This window comes from Ictidomys tridecemlineatus, chromosome X (assembly GCF_052094955.1).
Source record: "Ictidomys tridecemlineatus isolate mIctTri1 chromosome X, mIctTri1.hap1, whole genome shotgun sequence".
Taxonomy (NCBI): domain Eukaryota; kingdom Metazoa; phylum Chordata; class Mammalia; order Rodentia; family Sciuridae; genus Ictidomys; species Ictidomys tridecemlineatus.
In genome coordinates, this window is record NC_135493.1 from 79941583 (window position 1) to 79960037 (window position 18455).

Consider the following 18455-nt stretch of genomic DNA (forward strand, 5'->3'; position numbering starts at 1 on the left):
TCAGCCCTGGTGTCCAGGAAAGGGGTATATGGTGAGCTATAATTAGTCCCAGCATGCAGCCAAGGAGCATGGCATAGGCACAGCTTGTTCTAGCACTTAGGAAGGCACTTGTCTGGAAAAGGACATGGATCTCACCATCCCATTATGGATTTGGGAAAAGGTAACCTGAACTGACCTTGAGCCCAGGGCTCCTAATGATGTGCCTGCTACTTGTTGAGGAATCAGCTTCAGGGTGCCTCTGGTTCTTACCTCTTCCTGCCACGGGAGTTTCTGAGATCTATAGCTCAGGGTATTTAATAATAATCATAATCATAAGTCATGTGATGACTTATGTTGGGCCTTTACGACTTACAGAAGTTGTCATGAACTTTCTTTTGTTTGATCCTCCCAGTGACACTGTAGGTGGAACCTGGGCTGGCCTTATCAGTGTTTTACAGTTGAAGAAACTAAGGCTCAGGATGGTTATGGATTTTTGCCTATAGTCACACAACTAATATGTGGCTGAACCAGGATTCAAACCCAGGTCTGCCTGGCATCAAGCCCACAGCCCTGCCCACACAATCACCGTGGGAGCTCTCAACAGCCTTACAGATAATAATAATCATCCTCATCCTCATGCTAATATTAGTAATCATAGCAATTATCATTGATTCCTCACACACTAAGAACTCTGAATATGATCTTATTTAGTGCTCACAGCAGCCCTATTAGGCATGGATTCTGATTCCTGATTTACTGATGAGGAAAAGGAGGTTGTGAGAAGGTTAATGCCTTGCCCAAGGAAAGAAGAGTAATGGGCAGGATGGCATTTCTCTGATTCAGACCTTGGCTTTCTGGCTCTAAAGCCAGTGTTGGTTTTTCTAATACTTGCTTCTTGGGCATCCATCCTGGGTGCTTGGTCAAGGAGACTATAGAGGCTTTTGGGACTCAGCAGGTAGGGAAGTAAGGGTCAAACCTGGGCCACAGGAAGGACTGAAACAATAACATTATGGGGCAAGATCTTGCAAACATGGTGGAAAGATTCTTTACCTGGGAACCAGGACTGTATAGGACCTTCTAAGGATGCTCTCAGGCCCCATGTGTAAATTCCTGAGTTTACCACAGTTAGGGGTCAGGGAGGTCTTCTGGAGATAGATAAATAGATAGATAGATAGATAGATAGATAGAGATACACACACACACACACACACACACACACACACACTCTCTCTCCTGGAAATGGAATTAGTGTGCATAGGAAAGCAAGGTGTATGTTTAAGGACAGGGAGCAGTCATTTAGGCTGAAACAGAAGATTTGGGCAGGAAAAAAATTAAAGTTCAGAACTGTGGTCAAGGATGGGTCACAGATACTTTCTATCATTGGGGGGGAGCTGAGAAAGGTTGGGGAGAGGTTAAGCTCTGTAGCATAAAAAAAAAGGTAGAAACTTTGGATCCAGGCAGAGGGCTCCATTTTTGGCTAGGTTGCTTTCTAGTTATGTGATTGGACAAACCTGTTTGTCCCTTAGAACTCATTTCCTCATCCAGTAAGTATGTGTGTGTGCATGTGTGTGCATGTGTGTGTGTACACACAGAGAAGGGTTAGAAGAAACACCAAGGAAGCGAGACATGATGGCATCTGTAATTTGGAAAGTTGAGTAAGGAGGAGCACAAATTCAAGGCCAGCTTGAGCAACTTAGCAAGCCCCTCAACAATTTAGTGAGACCCTTTCTCAAAATAAAAATCACAAGGGGATGTAGCTCAATGGTAAAGCACCCCTGAGTTCAATCCCCAATACCAACAAAACAAAAACAAAGAAAAAGAAAAAGTAAAAGAAACACCGGAGAGAGGGGCTAGGGCTCTGCTGTTGTGAAACCTGCACAGCAAGGAGTGAGCAGGATAGGTGGACTGCAAACCACCTAAGGCAGGGCCCAGGCCTGAGGGCTTCTAAGTATTGGGTGCCAGAGGAAGTGTAGAGTCTAATTAGAGCTGAACAGCTGGTGATGGGGGAGGGCAGTGGGCAGAGTTAGGTGCTTGGACTTCCCATAGATTCTAGAATAGTTGTCAGACATAAAGTCACCTTAAGCCAAAGTCTAGAGAAGAACTGGCCCTGGCTCAGAATCACAAAGCCTGCTTCCTAGCTTTGTGCTCTTTGAAGGCACTTAACTTCTCTGGTCCTTAGTTTCTCTTTGGTAAAATGGGAATGGTAATTCTGACTTCTCTGAGTTGATGAGAGAACTTAAAGCAGTGCTCAGCATAAAACAGTGGCTCAAGGAATTGCAGTGCCCTCTGTCCTTCCCTAATCCAATCCATTGTTTTATGTTGTAGAGTCAAGCGGAAAAAATATGGGGAAGTGCAGAACTTGAAAACAGACAGGGAAGGAGGGGCTTGATTGATCCCTTCACCAAAGATGACGGAGCCCAGTAGCCCAGTTCCAGCAGCTCCACTGGCAGGCAGTGAGGGGTCAGGCTGGAACTGGGGGTGGGGGGACCAGGCTGGGGTTGCTAGGCACGCAAGGATGAGAGCCGGAGGAGGTGGCCTGTTGCTAGGGAAGGAGGGAGGGGGTGGGGGAGCCACTGACACCCGCGGAGCCAGGGACGTCCCCATGGCAACTGGAGTCGCTGCAGTAGGGAGGAGAAGTGGGAGGAGGAGCCACTGCTGGCTCTATTCCCAGAGGAGGCCTCCCACTCTGGGCCTCAGTGCCCCCATCTGTCCAACCAGAGTTTGGATTAGATAATCTGGAAGATTCTTCCTTGTTTTGACCTCCTGGCAATCAGAGATGGCCTAGCCTTTATGGCCCTTCCATGGCTTTCCCCATTCACATGTCTAACATACCACCAGTCCCCAGAGTCACCCCAGCTGTGTCCAATTCTTCCCTCCCATGCTACTGCCTGTTCAACTCAGCCCAGCTGCCCACCCTGCCCAAGCTCTCTCTATTCCTACTGCTTCGTTTGCCTGGAACCTTGTCACTTATTGCTTGCTGAATGGCTGTTGAGGTGTGTACAGGGTTGGGGGGACAACTTCTGTACTGCTTGCTCTGGAAATCCTGCCCTGACTGCCATTACCTACCCTGACCACTTCTTCTCTCCTGGGCTTCTCTGGCCTCATAGGTCTGAGTCCCTCCTATTAGCCTTAGGAATTACTGCTGTAATTTATTGAGCAGCTTCTGAATTGGGCTCCACACAGTACACTTGACAGACTCAGCTCTTTCTAGTAAATTTATGGTGACATATTGTGAATCTCCATTTTACATATGAGACAATATTCTGAGAGCTTATGGGACTTGCTGGAGGTCCCACAGGTACTGTCTGGTGGAGCCAAGTATGGATTTGGCTCTGTATAATTGCTGCTACCTCAGGCTTGAGGTGGGGATAATCAGCAGCTGCAGAGCTTATTGAGTGATGGCTAAAGCTACTGTACATCAGGTACCATGCTGGGCACTTTACCTGCAGTCTCTCTTCTTCACAACAATCCTATAGGGCATATGGTGTTGTCATTTTACAGATGAGCAAACTAAGGCTTAGAAAATGAAAATAATTTATCCCATGGTAGAATTAAGGTAGGAATCCAAACCATCAGATTTATGATCACCACACTACCCTGGAGTTGACTCAGTTATGTTCCCGAGGCATAAACAGAGCATTCCCTATGTAGCAAGCCTGTGTTGGGCAATCCACAGGGGGAATGGAAGCAGGCAACCATGGTCCCTGCCCACAGGGAGCTCCCAGTCTGGGGTTGCTACAGACAGATGAGCCAGCTCTGAAAAGTTCATATGGGAGTGTGCTGATGAGGTGTATAGCCAAAGTGTAAGGACAAGAATCTGGAAGGGTCAAGCTGGATTCTGACAGTGTGATGGAGAAGGCAAGAAGTGGGGTGAGCTGGGGAAATTTTCCCAAAGCAGGTACCTTTCCAGGAAGCTTCAGAGGAGTGAGAAGGAGCAAAAGGTTCTTCTTCTCCTCCCTTTCCTCTTTGTGTTCTCCTGCCCCCGCCTGGCCCAGCCCCAGGAAGTGGGTGACCCCTAAGCTGGCTGAGTGCCTGGTTGGCACCAAAATAAACTTGCCTTCCCTCTCTTCCCCTCCCCTTGCCTCTGTCCCCTCTGTCCTGGCTTTAATTAGCAGCCCTGGGGATGAGTCACTTGGCAGCTGGGGAGGGAGGCTGTGCAGAGCCCAGTCAAGCTTCAACTCCTGCCCTGAGCCTTACGGGCAGTGCCACTGTGTTCATGTGTGTGGGTGTGCATCGCTGCATGTCAGAGAGGCTCTGTGTCAGTACGGCTGTGAAAAGTCAGGGCAATGTCGCATGCTGGCGTGTGGCCATGCACATCAGGGTATCTGCATACAAACATATCTGGTGGTTGCTGCATTTGTTTTGGCATGTGACTGAAAGTTAGTGTGTGACTGCGTGGCCATAGTATGTGGCTGTGGCAGTAAGTGTCAGGAAATGCGGGAGCTTTTGAATGAACAAACACAAATACCATATAATTGCATTTGCCCCTCCCAACATAAGTGTTCTATATGGGTTTTTGCTTATGCAAGCCCAGCACTTATATTCCCAATTTTCACTTGTCTTAGTCTGGGTACATTTTGCTGCAGGGAACAGAAGCCCACTCAAACTAGCTCAAGAATAAAGGGGGGCACTGTTGTGAGGCTACATCTCATAGAATCTAAGAACAGTAAATGAAGTACTGCCAGGTCTCTTGCCAGCTGGAAATGAGACCTGAATGTCAAGGACCAAGATTGCACTCTTACTCTCTGCATCTCCTGAGCCCATATCGTGTGTGTGTGTGTGTGTGTGTGTGTGTGTGTGTGTGTTTGTGTGTGTCTCACACACACAGCTTACCTAGTCCCTGTCATTTCCTTTTCATTTCTCTCTCTGTACCGGCTTCCTCTGCTATCACATGACTAACGTGGCTGCCAACTTGGAAGCTATGTGACCTTCCAGCTTCAGAGTCTACCCCATCTGACTGCACTGAGTTCATCCAACCAATTGTAATATAAGGCAGCAAGAGGCTATATGTCGGATTTGATTCTCTTTGAAGTGGGTGAGAGTAGAGAGGTAAAATACTCAACATTTAGTCAGGTGCACTGGTACACACCAGTAATCTCAGCTACTTAGGAGGTTGAGGCAGAAGGATCGCAAGTTGAAGGCCAGCCTCAGCAATTTAGCAAGATCCTGTCTCAAAATAAAAAGGGCTGGGGACATAGCTTAGTGGTAGGATATGTCAGGCCTTTGGTTCCATCCCTGCTACTGCCACATATACATAAAAAATACTTAGCACTTAGTGTTTCTTCTCCAGTGAGTACAGTTTTTATGTGTACACAAGTAAAGTCAGAGCCTGGGGAGGGGTATCCTGTTCAGAGGCCCAAAGTTGTAAGATTGCTCATCCACCAAAGTTTTAGTTCCTAATTTTTTGCAAAGATAACCTCAGCTCATTTTGTTTTCAAGTTCTTGAATTGTTTTCAAGTGCTCTTGCATCAAAATACGCGGTTTTAGCTAAAACTGTCTTCTTTTTACTTTTTTGTGTATTCTGGGAGTTAAACCCTAGGGCCTTGTGCATGCTAAGCATATGCTCCACCATTGAGCCACCCTGTCCTCTTATTTTATGTCAAAGTAACTTTTAAATACACAGTGAATATTATCATTGCTCCTGGTTTGTGGTGATTTTTATAGCCTCAGAACAACTGGCATAATGCTACTGATGGTAGCTGCTACCAAGATCTTGATTGCTTCAGGAATTTTTCTGTTTTATTAGTGCAGTCACTGAATTTATAATTATTTGTAGTATATAATTAAAAGCACATATTATCAATATTATCAGCTTGACGCTTCAGCTTATTTTTCCATTAATACAAACCCTGCAGTTTTTACATTAATTACAGAGGGTATTAATGACCCCTTAGACAAGTTTTCACCTATGAGTAAAGAGTTAGGAACCAGCTGTGCTACTAATAACTGGTCTCCAGACGCAAGGCCAATGCCCACAGCTCTGGCCTCACATCCTCTGACTGAGTCTAAGAGTCTTCCCACTACCTCCTTGGGGGCCTTCTGTTTCTGGCCTGGCACATAATAAATTGCTGTTGTTATTTTAATAAAAATGACCAATTTATTATTACTGTTAAAGCCATCTTCTGTATATAAATCGTAAAACTAAGTGGGAGAAATTATCCCAGACTCAGGGCAGAGTCTCCTTCAACTCCTCCTCCTCCTTTATTTTTATTGTGCCAAATATGAATAATCACTTTGATTCAGAAAATATCTACTATATTTCAGGCACTGTTAGGGAACACTTGACACACATTATCTTTAATCCTGTGGTTACCCTGCCAAGTAGGGGTGATTTACAGGTAGGGAAATGGATGCCTAGAGAGGTAAAGCAACTTCCCTGAAGTCATCCATTCATCTCTCCATTCATTTATTCCTTCATTCAAGCATGATTTATTGAGTACCTACAAAGTGCCAGTTGATATGATGGGATTAGTAGGGTAGTGAATAATAAATAGAGTGATGGACCCTGCTCTGATGGAGCACATAGTCTGGTCAGGAAACAGACAATTATCCACAATTATAGGGGAAGTATAGGGTGTCATGGGTGTACTATGGAAGTGTGTCCAACCCAGCCTGAGAGTCAGGGAAGCTTCTCCAAGCTGACATCCAAGCTTTGACTTGGAAGATGAGTAGAAGTTAGCCAGGGGATGGCGTGGCATGAGGCAAGGCAAAGTGGATGGCGTTGCAGGCCAGAACTGGAAGGAGTGTTTGGCACCTGCATTTATGAGGAACTAAATATGTGTAGTGAGATGGGGCTGTCATGAGAAAGAGTCTAGAAAAAGGACAGAAGGTACATTGGGAGGCTGGAACTGGGACCTCAGTCAGTTAGGCTTGGAGCCAGTGAGCTGCAGGATGCAGTGGCAGAGTTTCCATATTTCTTGGTGCCTGGAGACACTGTCAGCATGCCTGGCCCCAGGGTGCCTCTTGGGTGGGCTTGGTAAGTGTCAGTACTGGAGTCCAGGGTTCTCAGTGCCCTCTAGTGTCCATCTACCCATCCTGCACTCTCCACTTAATGTGTATTGTCTGTCTCCCACATGTACATGTGACTGGGTGCCCTATGCTGGGTGCTGGGAACACTAAGGGGTCATGCCCCTGTCCTCATAGAACTCCCAGCTGAGAAGAGGCAACAAGTATATGAACAGAAAGTGTCAAGAGAAGCTGGCCTAAAGAAGAGCAGGATGGAAGGACACCAGGGAATGACCCACCCTGCCTGGGGTGGGGTCAGGGCAGCCCAGAAGGTACAACCTGTAGCTGACTTTGAAGAATAAAGGGGGACTAACCAGGTGAGGAGGTGGCTGTAGGGGCCTGGAGGGCAAGCACAGTTGAAAGTGAGGCATGGAGCAGCATGTGGCTGAGAATTGGAAGCACTTCTGTCTGGGAGGAGCACAGGCTGAAGATAGGGGGAAGGCTGCGACTACCTGGAGGTGGGAGATAAGAGCTAGCTCACAGAAGGTTCTAGGATGCCTGCCACTGGGTCATTCATTAGGCACTTAGTGCATGGAATCTTATGAGATGCTTCACAAGCTGGACATAGTGGTGCACACCTGTAATCCCAGAGACTCTGAAGGCTGAGGCAAGAGGATAGCAAGTTCGAGACTACCCTGGCCAACTTAGCCAGACCCAGTATCCAGATAAAAAATAAAAAAGGGCTGGGGATGTAGCTCAGTGGTAGGGTACTGCTGGGTTTAATTCCCAGTACCTCAAAAAATAAATAAAAATTTAAAAAGTTAAAAAGATCCTTTGGGATCACAAATGTCTCTGAGGATCAAATGAAAGATAGAGACTGATATTTTCTCCTCAAAGAATAATATTTTTAATACAATTCCAGGGGTATCAGAGATACTCCTTTCCATGCCTATCTGTGAACCACAGGCTTCCAGAATGCTCTTAATATAAATAAGGAAACCCTTAGTATGGCCTCCAAGGCTCTGCATGATCTGGCCCCACCTACATCTTCAGTCTCACCTTGTCCCCTTTGGATTCCCCATTCAGCCACATAGGCTTCTTTGCGGTTCCTGGATGTAGCACCTCAGGTCATTTGCCTAGGTCCTTTCCTCTACCTGGAATGCTCTTCCCTTGCAACTGTCACTTTTTGCTTAGTTTAATTTTATTAGTTGGTAAATATCTGTTTCCTCTCACATGGATGGAAGTTTCATCAGAGCAGGACATTGTGTACCCTTAGTTAGTGCTATATCTAGCACCTGGCACAGTGCTTGGTCCATGGTATCTATTGAATAAAGAAAATGAAGGTTCCACCCATGCCCCTGTGACTGGGTCAAACTCCTTATCCTCAATTCCTTTTTCTCTTCAGCCTCCTGGGGCATCATCCCATGAGTCTACAAAACAGGCCCAGATATATTCAAATTCCAAAAGTGACTCCAGATTAAGGTGTCTTTTCCTAGAATTCTTTCCCCGTCCCTAAAACAAGCAGGCTACTCATGGTTCTCCCCATATCCCTGGGAAAGGAGTCAAACTTTTGGGTTCAACTTGAGACTCTTAGTGATGTACGTATTTCATCTCACTGAATCCTAATAAGAACCCATATGTTAAGAATTGCCATTCCTCTTCTATAGATGAACAAACTGAGCCTCAGAGGGGCTACCCAGTTAAAAAGTTGTAGAGCATGTTGATGTTTTGTCTTACCAGAGAGAGGAAGGGGCTTGCCAGAGGTCACACTGCATCAGCCTTAGAGGCAGGACTAGAATTCCTGTTTCTTAACTCCTGTCAAGCCAAGAGGAAAGTCTGGGACAGAGGTAAAGCCTGTAAGGTGATAACTGCAAATGGGCTCAAGGTGAGCTGCTGTGTGAGAGCTAGAAAAATTGCTCTCAGAGAGAACACAAAGCAGAGGCTGAGGCCAGAGCCCTGAGGGCTGGGCTTTAGAGGGTAGGCAGAGGGAGAGGAGGCCACAAAGGGCCCACAGATGCCAACCTTGCGGTGGTCCGGAGGGCCTGCCTTTCTCAGCAGCTTTGGCTTTCTGGAGAGGAAGCAGCTGCCTCGGCAGGGAGGCAGGAAGGCTGGCCTGTTGCCTGTCAGCTCCTATTTCTTCTAGATCACTGACCTTCTGGCCCCTCCCAGGGCCACCTTCTGCTCAAAACAGCCAGGGGCCTGGGCTCTGAGGCCATGAAAGGACAGGAGAGCTCTGAGCTGTATCTGTGGTCCTCTTCAGGAGCCTCACCTTCTTCAGACCCCAGTGGTTCTCTCCCTTACCCAGTGCCACCTATATGGAGGAGAGAGATTACTGTGGTGGGTAGGAAAGGAACCAGGGCACCTGGATCCTAGTGAGGCTGGCCCTGTGAACTTCAGTGAGACTCTGCTCCTCTATAGGCCTCAGTTGCCCATCTGTAGAATTAGGCTGGGCAACTTCCTTGGAGGAACAGACTCTTGATTGTGAATGGTGTGTCTTCTGATTTGTACTTTTCTCTTTAGGGAACATTTCTCTAGGCCATTCTAGAGAACAACACAAGAAAAAGTGAGAGTTTATTACAGTGGTAAGGAATATTGGCCAGGGCCCCATCTTGATATTCCAAATGGGTGATCTGAATTTTACTTGATGTGGAGTGTCCCAGAATACCTCCTAAATATAGTCTCTTTAACCATGCTAAAAATTAGGATGTTTGTGAAAAGCTTCTATTGAAAGATTTCTGTATTCACAGTGAAACAGCCAAGGGGACATATTCCAGATTTGGGAGTGGCCAAGCTAGGTCCTGATCTTGTGGTTCTGCCCCTGGTACTGAACCTCTCTCCATCTCCGCTTTGTCTACAGAAGAGACCTAGTGACACAAACTTCTCAGGGTGCTCTGGGAAATTCCAGTGGAGGTGCACATAGGGGGCCCAGCTGAGGTTTGTTTTGCCATAAGAAGTAACGAGCTCTCCAAGCTGCTTCCTCTTAGGAGGAGTTCCCAGCTCTCCTGGGGGAGCAGTGAAGGAGCAAAGTTTCCAGTTGCAGCCTGGCCTGCAGCCCAGCAGGCCTGGCCCCGCCTCCTTGGTTCCTCCTTCTAGGGAAGGGCTAGGGAGGAGGGGGTGGTGACACGGTGGAGGCACTGGCGGGCCAGGGGGGCCTGCCCTTGGGACAGGTCCAGACCCATGGAGCCCCCCGGGAGGAGCAGCAGGTAGGAACCTGGGTCCCATAGCCTGACCCCCTTTCTCCCTGCCCAGGCCCAGACCCAGTCCCTGGGCTGCTGATTCAGCAGCCTCCTAGCTTCCTGGTTCCTGGCTCCTTTCTTGGACTCTTGGAGGCCTTTGGCTTGGGGGAGGGAACCCGCTGGAGCAGGCATGGGCATCTGAGTGCCCAGCTCTGTAAGGCCCTTGGAGCCCCAAGCAACACAGTCTGTGGCCTGGGAGGGGTACGCTTGGTGGCTGCCCTGGCATGCTGGCCTGGCAGGCACAGCACTGCAGGGTTTCAGCCGCTCCAGCTGCTGAGATCCTCTGATACCAATATTCCAGCAGCCTAAGGATCTCCGAGTCTCAGATTCAGTAAGATATCAAGTCAAAGATTTGGGGTGGTGGCTGGCACAGAGATGGTACTTAAGAGACAGTCACTCTGATGATGATGATCATGATCCTGATTATTCTGGAGCCTCAGATAAGAGGTCTCAGATTCAAAGATTCTCTACTGTAAGGTTCTAAGATTTGGGCATCTTCAAATTCACAGCAAGTGAGAGAGTGGGCAGCTGGCCTGACCTGCAGCCCCATCTCCTAACTTTTTACTTGGGCTCTTGAATGGCCAGGCCCCGACTACAACCTGCTCTTAGGGAATTGGGGAGGGGGGCGCTGATTGACTCTGGCCAACTGGCCATATGCTGGGTAGGGCAGGGACCAGGCCCTTAGCCTTACTCCTTATTGTCCTTCTTCCTCCCCCTTGCCATTCTCTGGACTTTAATCTTGGGAAGAAGTAGGAGGTAGAGGGGCCTTTGGACTCTGCACTGAGGGGTGGGGGTACAGCAGCTGGGGGGGTGGCATGTGGGCCCTGCCTTGGGGTGGGGGGGCTCAGCACTGACCTTGGAAGCACATACTCCTGCTTGGAACCTCTCTGTCCTCTGCCTTGCCTGGGCTCTACCCGCCTACTCAGCCCCTAGTCCTAGTCCTATCCTGTCACCAAGACCACCGAGACCTTGTCAGCCTCCTCTGCCCTCACCCATCCTCTGCTCTGGCATTCTCTGTCACTCCCTGTCTTCTCTCTGTGTCTTTTGTCTCACCCTTTCTCTGTCTTCCTCTTTCTCCTTTTCTGTCTCTTTCAGTTTCTCTCTGTCTCTCTCCCTCTGCTCCTTCAGTGTTTCCTCCTTCTCTCACCCCCACCTGGGTTCTTCCCCCTCTTTGGGACCAGAGCCTCTCCTTTCTCCATCCTCCCCTCCCTTCCTGTGAGGGGTCTTCTATAAGGGGAACCCCCCCTATAACTTTTCCCTTTCTTTCATCCCCCCTTCCTCCTCCCCTCCTCCCAACCCACGTGGCGTCTGATGTGAGGAGGGCTCCTTTCCCCCTTCCCTGCTGTGGTGTCCCAGCGTCTCTCAGTGGCCCAGGTCCCCATGGAGTCACCTGGAACACAGGAGGCCCAGCCGGCTCTTTCGTCTCTACTGCCCCCTGTTGTCGTTGTGTTCTGTTTGTGGTTCGAGTGCCGTCCTCTCTTTCTTGACTTTGTGGTTTTTTTCTTTTTTCTTCCTTCCTTCCTTCCTTCCTTCCTTCCTTCCTTCCTTCCTTCCTTCCTTCCTTCCTCTCTTCCTCCCTTCCTCCCTTCCTTCCTTCCTTCCCTTCCTTTCCCTTCCTCCTTCTTCCTTCTCTTCCTTCCTCCCTCCCTCCCTCCTTCCCTGTCTTATCTTCCTTCCTTTTCCCCCTCCCCTCCTCTTCCATTCCCCATCCTCCATTCCTCCCAGCCTTCCCTTTTTCCGTCCCCCACTCACTCTCGCCTCCTTGTTCCCATTGCCCATCCTGCCTTCCCCTCCCTCCCTGTCTTTCTCTCTCTCCGTCTCTCTTTCTCTCTCTGTCTCTTACTGTCTCTCAGGTCCACAGCGTCTCATACTCTACACCAGTATTGCTGTCCTACTCAGGTCCTTGACTCCATGAAGCTTACCCCCTCAGGCAGGCTGGCAGAGAGCAGGTAAGAGCTAGACCCATCCCTCTCCCACTCCCTCACCCTCCCAGACCAATATGCAATATCATTGCCAGACCCTTCCCCATGTCCCTTAGCCCCTGGTGTGACTGTGGAATGGGTGTCTGAATGTCTGAGTAGAGTACCTGAGAGATCAGGTTAGCAGATCAAAGAGGACATGTAGAATTTATTTCTAGTTTATCCTTTTTAAAAGAAATCCTTCCCTAGAGATCTGCCCCAAATGGCAAAAGTGGTTCATTTCAGAATTTGTGACACCTGAGCTGTTCTGAAGTATGAATGGGAGTTTGCCAGTTAGGTAGACTTAGGTGTTTAGGCTCAGGGAAGAATCTACCCACACATTTGGAGGACATTGTTTCCAAGTTAATTAGAAAACATGCTTTATGTTTTCTAATTAGAATTCAACAAAAGGAAACATTAACGACGATATCAAAAAGACTAGACCTTTCCCCCATTTGAAAGTTTAAAATACTTGCATTAAAGAGGAAATTAAGAATGGAACTTATAGACTATTTAGAAGAAATGTCATCAGTGAGAGTATCATATACCAAAACCTATGGGATATGACCATAGGGATTCCAGAGGAAAATTTATAGCCTTCAATGCTTTTATTAGTGAACAAGGCAGAGTAAATTAAATGAACTAATTATTCCACCAGGAAGCTAGAAAAAGAACAACCAAAAGAAAACAGAACAAAGTAATTACTGTAGATAAAGCCCAAAATTAATGAAATAAGAAAAAAGATTTAATAAAGTAATAGGTAGCTTTTGAAAAGAACAGCAAACTAGGTAGACCATCCTTTAACAGATACGACTGAGAATAAGACAAGAACAATAATAAAATAAGGTATGAGGGAGGGGATTTAATCATGAATTCTGAGGCGATGAAAAAAATATAAGAAAATGCTTCGTGTGCTTTTATACCAATAATCATGAAAATTTAAATGAAGTTTGTTGTTTTCTAGGAAAATGGAAATTACCAAAATGACCTAAGGAGGGACAGAAAACCCAAATAGAATGGAAAAGGATAGAATAAATTAAAAAGTTGGTCAGTTTTCTCCTTGGAAATTGTACCAGGTCCAGTTGATATTTTAGTAGTCCTAGTATGATGGAAGTTCAATTGAGTCTGGAAAGGTCAGATAACAGGAAAACATGGACAGCTTTTCAGTTCATTCTCTAAGCCCAGCCTGGGCAACATAGTGGGATCTCATCTCAAAAATAAAATGGGGCTGGGGGTGTAGCCCTGGGTTCATTTCCCAGCACTGCAAAAACAAATACATACATACATACATATATACATACAAAACATAACACACATTAAAAAAACAACATTATAAAAGAGGCTAGTAACTAGAAAGGTTTAAACAAAAAAAACCCCCAAACTATAGCCTAATCTCACATATTAATAGAGCAACAAATATCTTAAATGAAAGATTAGCAAATGGAATCCATTAGGGTATTAAAAAAATATAGCTTGACAAATGAAGGTTTTCCAGGAATACAGGGATTGTTCAAAATTAGGAACTCTTATTGTAATTTATTATATTAAGAGATTAAAGATCATATAATCACCTTCATAAATACTGATAAATGATCTTTTAAAATTATACATCTATTCTCTTGCTACAATGGACTCGTTTGTTACACAGCAATAAATAACTAAAAGAAGTAAACTAGGAATCAATGAAAACTTCCTTAATTTGGTAAAGAATTTTTATCAGAAACCAAAGACAATTGTCAAATATAACAGTGAAACCATAGATATATTTCCACTAAAATTTAGGAATAAAATAAGAATGATTACTATCACTGTTCTTTTATAAATAAATAATTTTTTTTTGGTGGGGAACAAGGGAGAGTACTGGGATTGAACCCAGCGGTGCTTTACCACTAAGCTATATCCACAGTTCTTTTTTTTTTTTTTTTGAGAGAGAGGGTCTTTCTACATTGCTGAGGCTGGCCTTAGCATTGCAATCCTCCTACCTCAGCCTCCCAAGTCTCTGGGATTACAGATGTGTGCCACTGTGCCCTGCTGCTATCACTATTTTTTTAACTAATAATTTTTCTGGAGGCTTTAATCAATGGGATTTTAAAAACATGTAAGTATCCTAAATATTAGAAAGAGTCACAGATTTTGAAAATGACATGATTGTCTACTTAGATGATCAAAGAGAATAAAATGGAAATTTATTAAAACTAAATAATAAAATTCAATGCAATGGATAGAAACCCCAAACCATTAACTTCTCCTAATACTAACAATAACTAGTTAGAAGACATAATAGAAAAAAATCTTGCTCATGGTACCAAAAATTCTAAAATTCTATAACATTCCTGGGAATTTTCAGAAGTGGAAAATATTTCTCTGTAGAAAACTATAAAATTTCAATGAAGACTGTAAGAAGACTTAAGTACATCAAGGATACATCCAATTCCTGGATGGGAAGGCTCAATATGGTAAAAAAATGATATTTCCCCCCAATTTGATTGAAAGATTCAGTGCATTTCTCATTAAAATTTCAATGATATTTTCTTTGTGAATTGGGCAATTGGATTTTAAAGGTCATTTGGAAAAATAAATACTCATGAAGTACTAAGAAAAATTTGAGAAAAAAAGAGTAATGAGTGGGAATGCCTTGTTAGCTACAAAAACTTACAATAGAACTTATAAATGTTATATCCTCACAGAAATAGGATATATAAATGAAAAAATGAAGAACTTTTAAACAAATCCATATGTTGACATGAGAAATTAATTTATGATAGAGAAGACACTCAAATCAGTGGGGAGTTATTAATCAGGATGTGATTATTGGCTCCCTCTTTGGGAAAAAATTAAGTTAAATCCTCACTTCATGTAAAAGCAATACAAAGAATACAACTCTAAAAGTACTAGAGAAAATCTGGAATATTTTTATAGTATTAGGGTGGAGAAGGCCTTTCAGAGCATGACTTTGAAACCCAGAAGCCAAGCCAGCCACTGTGGTATGCTGTAGGTGGTATGTAGTAGGTCCCAGCTACTCAGGAGGCTAAGGCAAGAGGGTTGCATGAGTCCAGCCTGAACAATATAGGAAAACCTCTATCTCAAACAAACAACAACAATATGACTAAAACAATAATGAAGTATCATTCTTAGGTACCAAAATGAAAAAGACTGGAAGGCTTGGGGGGAAATAGGATTTCTCAGATACCTTGACTGAAATACAAATTGGCACGGATTTTTTTTTTTTTAATTTTATTTTATTTATTTTTTTAAAGAGAGAGAGAGAGGGAGAGGAGAGAGAGAGAGAGAGAGAGAGAGAGAGAGAGAGAGAGAGAGAGAGAGAGAGAGAATTTTTAATATTTATTTTTTAGTTCTCGGCGGACACAACATCTTTGTTGGTATGTGGTGCTGAGGATCGAACCCGGGCCGCACGCATGCCAGGCGAGCGCGCTACCGCTTGAGCCACATCCCCAGCCCTGGCACGGATTTTTTATTGGGCTAATTTGCCAGTTGCCACACAAATCTTAAACATGCCTATTTTTCTAAGTTTAAAACCATATTTAGATTTTCTTGTAAAAATCAACATTTTTTCTACTACTTGCCAGAGGTCTTTTCTAAAACATCCCAATCCAACTGCAAACACAAGCATATGAATATGTATATACCTATGTTTTAGTGGTACCAGGGATTGAACCCAGGGCCTTGCATATGATAGGCAAGTGCTCTACCTCTGAGCTATGTTCCTAGCCCTGTGCAACTCTGTATCACATACCCTTGTAGAATGTCATTCTCAACCAACTCTTTTATCTTTATTTATTTATTTTTGGTACTGGAGATCAAACTCATAGCCTCATGCATGCATGTAGGCTACCACTGAGCTACATTCCTAGCCCATCAACCCAACTTTTTCTTTTTCTTTCTTTCTTTCTTTTTCTTTTTTCTTTTTAATTTAGAGATAGAGACTCATTGAGTTGCTTAGTGCCTCACTTTTTGCTGAGGCTGGCTTTGGACTCGCGATCCTCCTGTCTTGGCCTCCCAATCTGCTGGGATTACAGGCGTGCACCACCATGCCTGGATCAACCCAACTTTTAATTAAAAGGTTGCATGATGTATGCTTCTCAAAATAAAGACAGGATTGCAAGAGTAGGAATAATCTCTAATTTTAGCCAATCTATAAAAATGTTAAAAGCAATGGAAATAATTTTATCGGCTCTTTTTTAAAAAATGTTCATTCCTTTGGCCCTGTAGTTGAACTTCTAGAAATCTATCCTTTAATAGTACTTCCAGATATATACAAAGATGTTAGTACAACTTGCTTGTGATAGTGAAAAAGGAGAACAATCTCAATGTCCATCAGTATGGAATAGCTTTTAGCTGATGATACACACACACTATTAGCAGATTGAAAGTAAAACATAAATATCTGTACACAGTTATGGAAAGACCTCCAAGACTTATTGTTAAATGGAAAAATCAAATTGCAGAACAGGGTCATAGTATGATACTAGTTTTGCAATGAAAAGAACCCCCCTCCATAATGACAATGAAAACATGTTATACAAACCCTTTTATCATTTCAAAATTCCTGGTTTTTTTTTTCCCTTGGTCCCATTTCCTTGCTAACTCATTTTCCTCCTCCTTTATACCTTTTCCCAGATCTTTCTTTTTCTTTTAATTAGTAACTCACTTGTTCATCAAGTATTTTCTCTTGCCTGCTTTAGGTTAGGCCTTGTGCTGAATTTTGGTAGGATATTGGAATTAATTGTGTCTGGTCCTACTGACAGGGAGCTCAGATCTGGAAAGGAAGAAAGACACATAGACAGTGACAGCATAATGTGGTTTGGGATAGGACAGGATTAAGCTCAGAAGGCTGCCAGAAGAGGGGCACTTAACCCCATCTGGGAGTTGGGGAAGGCTTCCTATAGGAAGGGGCATTTGTACTGAGTCTCAAAAGAGTAATAGCTTTCTTTCTTCCCCCACTCCTGCCAGAAATGGTCTTGTCTAATCTTTGACTCTTTGCAAGCAGGATGACCTCATGGGGAAAACAATTTAGTCAATACCTTTATTCAAGTCCAAATTCTTCTACTTACCGACTCTGTGAGTGGGCAAGTAATTTAACCTCTGAGCCTTTGTTTCCTCTTCTGTGTAATGAGGCTAATGCCTGCTTACGTCTCAGGACTGTTTTTAGGATTGGAGATGACATATGTAAAACTCCTGGAGTTATTGTCAACTCTGGAAGAGCAGATACTACCCATGTCTTATTTTCCTCCTAGCCAAACATGGAGCACTGGATTAGATCTAAAAGCTTTACATGTCTAAGGATGATCCTAGAATAAAGGATGGGCCTGACCATAGCAGGGCTCTGTGATAAGACCAAGAGTAGTACATGGGGTTGTCAGGGTTGCATTATAAGAAGAGAGAGTCAAGTGCTTGGTCTTGGTGTGAATAATATAGGAGGCAAAATAAGAATAGATGGGCTTGGGCAGGATGGTACATGCTTGTAATCCCAGGTATTCAGGAGGTTAAGGCAGAATTGCAAGTTTGAGGCCAATCTGGGCAACTTAGTGAAACCCCATTTCAAAATAAAAAAAATAAACATAGGCTAGGGATATAGCTCTGTGGTAGAGTGCCCATGGGCTCAAACCTCAGTAGTGAAAAAAAAAAAAAAAAAGAGAGAGAGTAAGTGGTCTTAGGAAACAGAGTCTAGGTCAGGAGTTCTGGCTCTAGCACTTGGTCCTCTTCTGCTGCTGCTGCTGCCATCTCCTAATCTCACAGCCCAGAGAAGTGAGGCATGATGGACCACTATTTACCATGCCATACCCGGCAATTTCCATCCCAACTCTGTCACTCATGAGTTGAGTAACCCTGAACAACCCACTTCACACATCTCTGAGCCTACTTCCTTATCTGCTAAAAAAGGACAGAATACTACTAACATTATGGGGTTCATTTACTGAGGAGTAGATGAGATGATTCAGATAAATCCATTCAGAATTCATCTCACTAAGTGTTGTTATTAGTATTTATAGCAGTAGACACTTAATGATGGACAGCTGCATCCAGGGCCTATTTTGGGGAATGGTTCTTGTCCTTTGTGGGTCCTTAGTCAGATAGGGAGACTGAGAAGGGCTGTGGCAGAGGAGAACACAGTGTGTGTGTGTGTTGGGGGGGGGATGTTAGCCTAGATGAAAAGATCTGGACCAATCTAGGGTGAGTGCAGATCAACTCAGCCTAAGTCTTAAAGGATAAGTAAGAGTTAGCCAGGGACAGAAGGGTGACATGTGAAAGAGCATTCTAGGCAGAAAGAATAGCATATGTGAAAGAACCTAGATATTATTTATTATTATTATTTTGC

At 44.5% G+C, this 18455-nt stretch overlaps 1 protein-coding gene across 10 annotated transcripts in view; it reads left to right on the forward strand.

Annotated features, from left to right (window-relative positions):
• Nucleotides 1-18455, forward strand: part of Iqsec2 (IQ motif and Sec7 domain ArfGEF 2) — an 83599-nt gene that overhangs the window by 29160 nt on the left and 35984 nt on the right. For 2 of the 10 annotated variants that reach the window (XM_021719801.3, XM_013364959.4), the window contains exon 3: nucleotides 12014-12109. The exons of 3 other annotated variants lie outside the window; for them this stretch is intronic. In XM_021719801.3, the coding sequence (XP_021575476.1) occupies nucleotides 12014-12109 (96 nt within the window). Of the gene's footprint in view, nucleotides 1-9968; nucleotides 10128-10234; nucleotides 10492-11885; nucleotides 12110-18455 lie in introns of those variants that run through there. 5 more of the 10 variants (XM_021719803.3, XM_078034757.1, XM_078034759.1 and 2 more) reach the window with 5 other exon arrangements.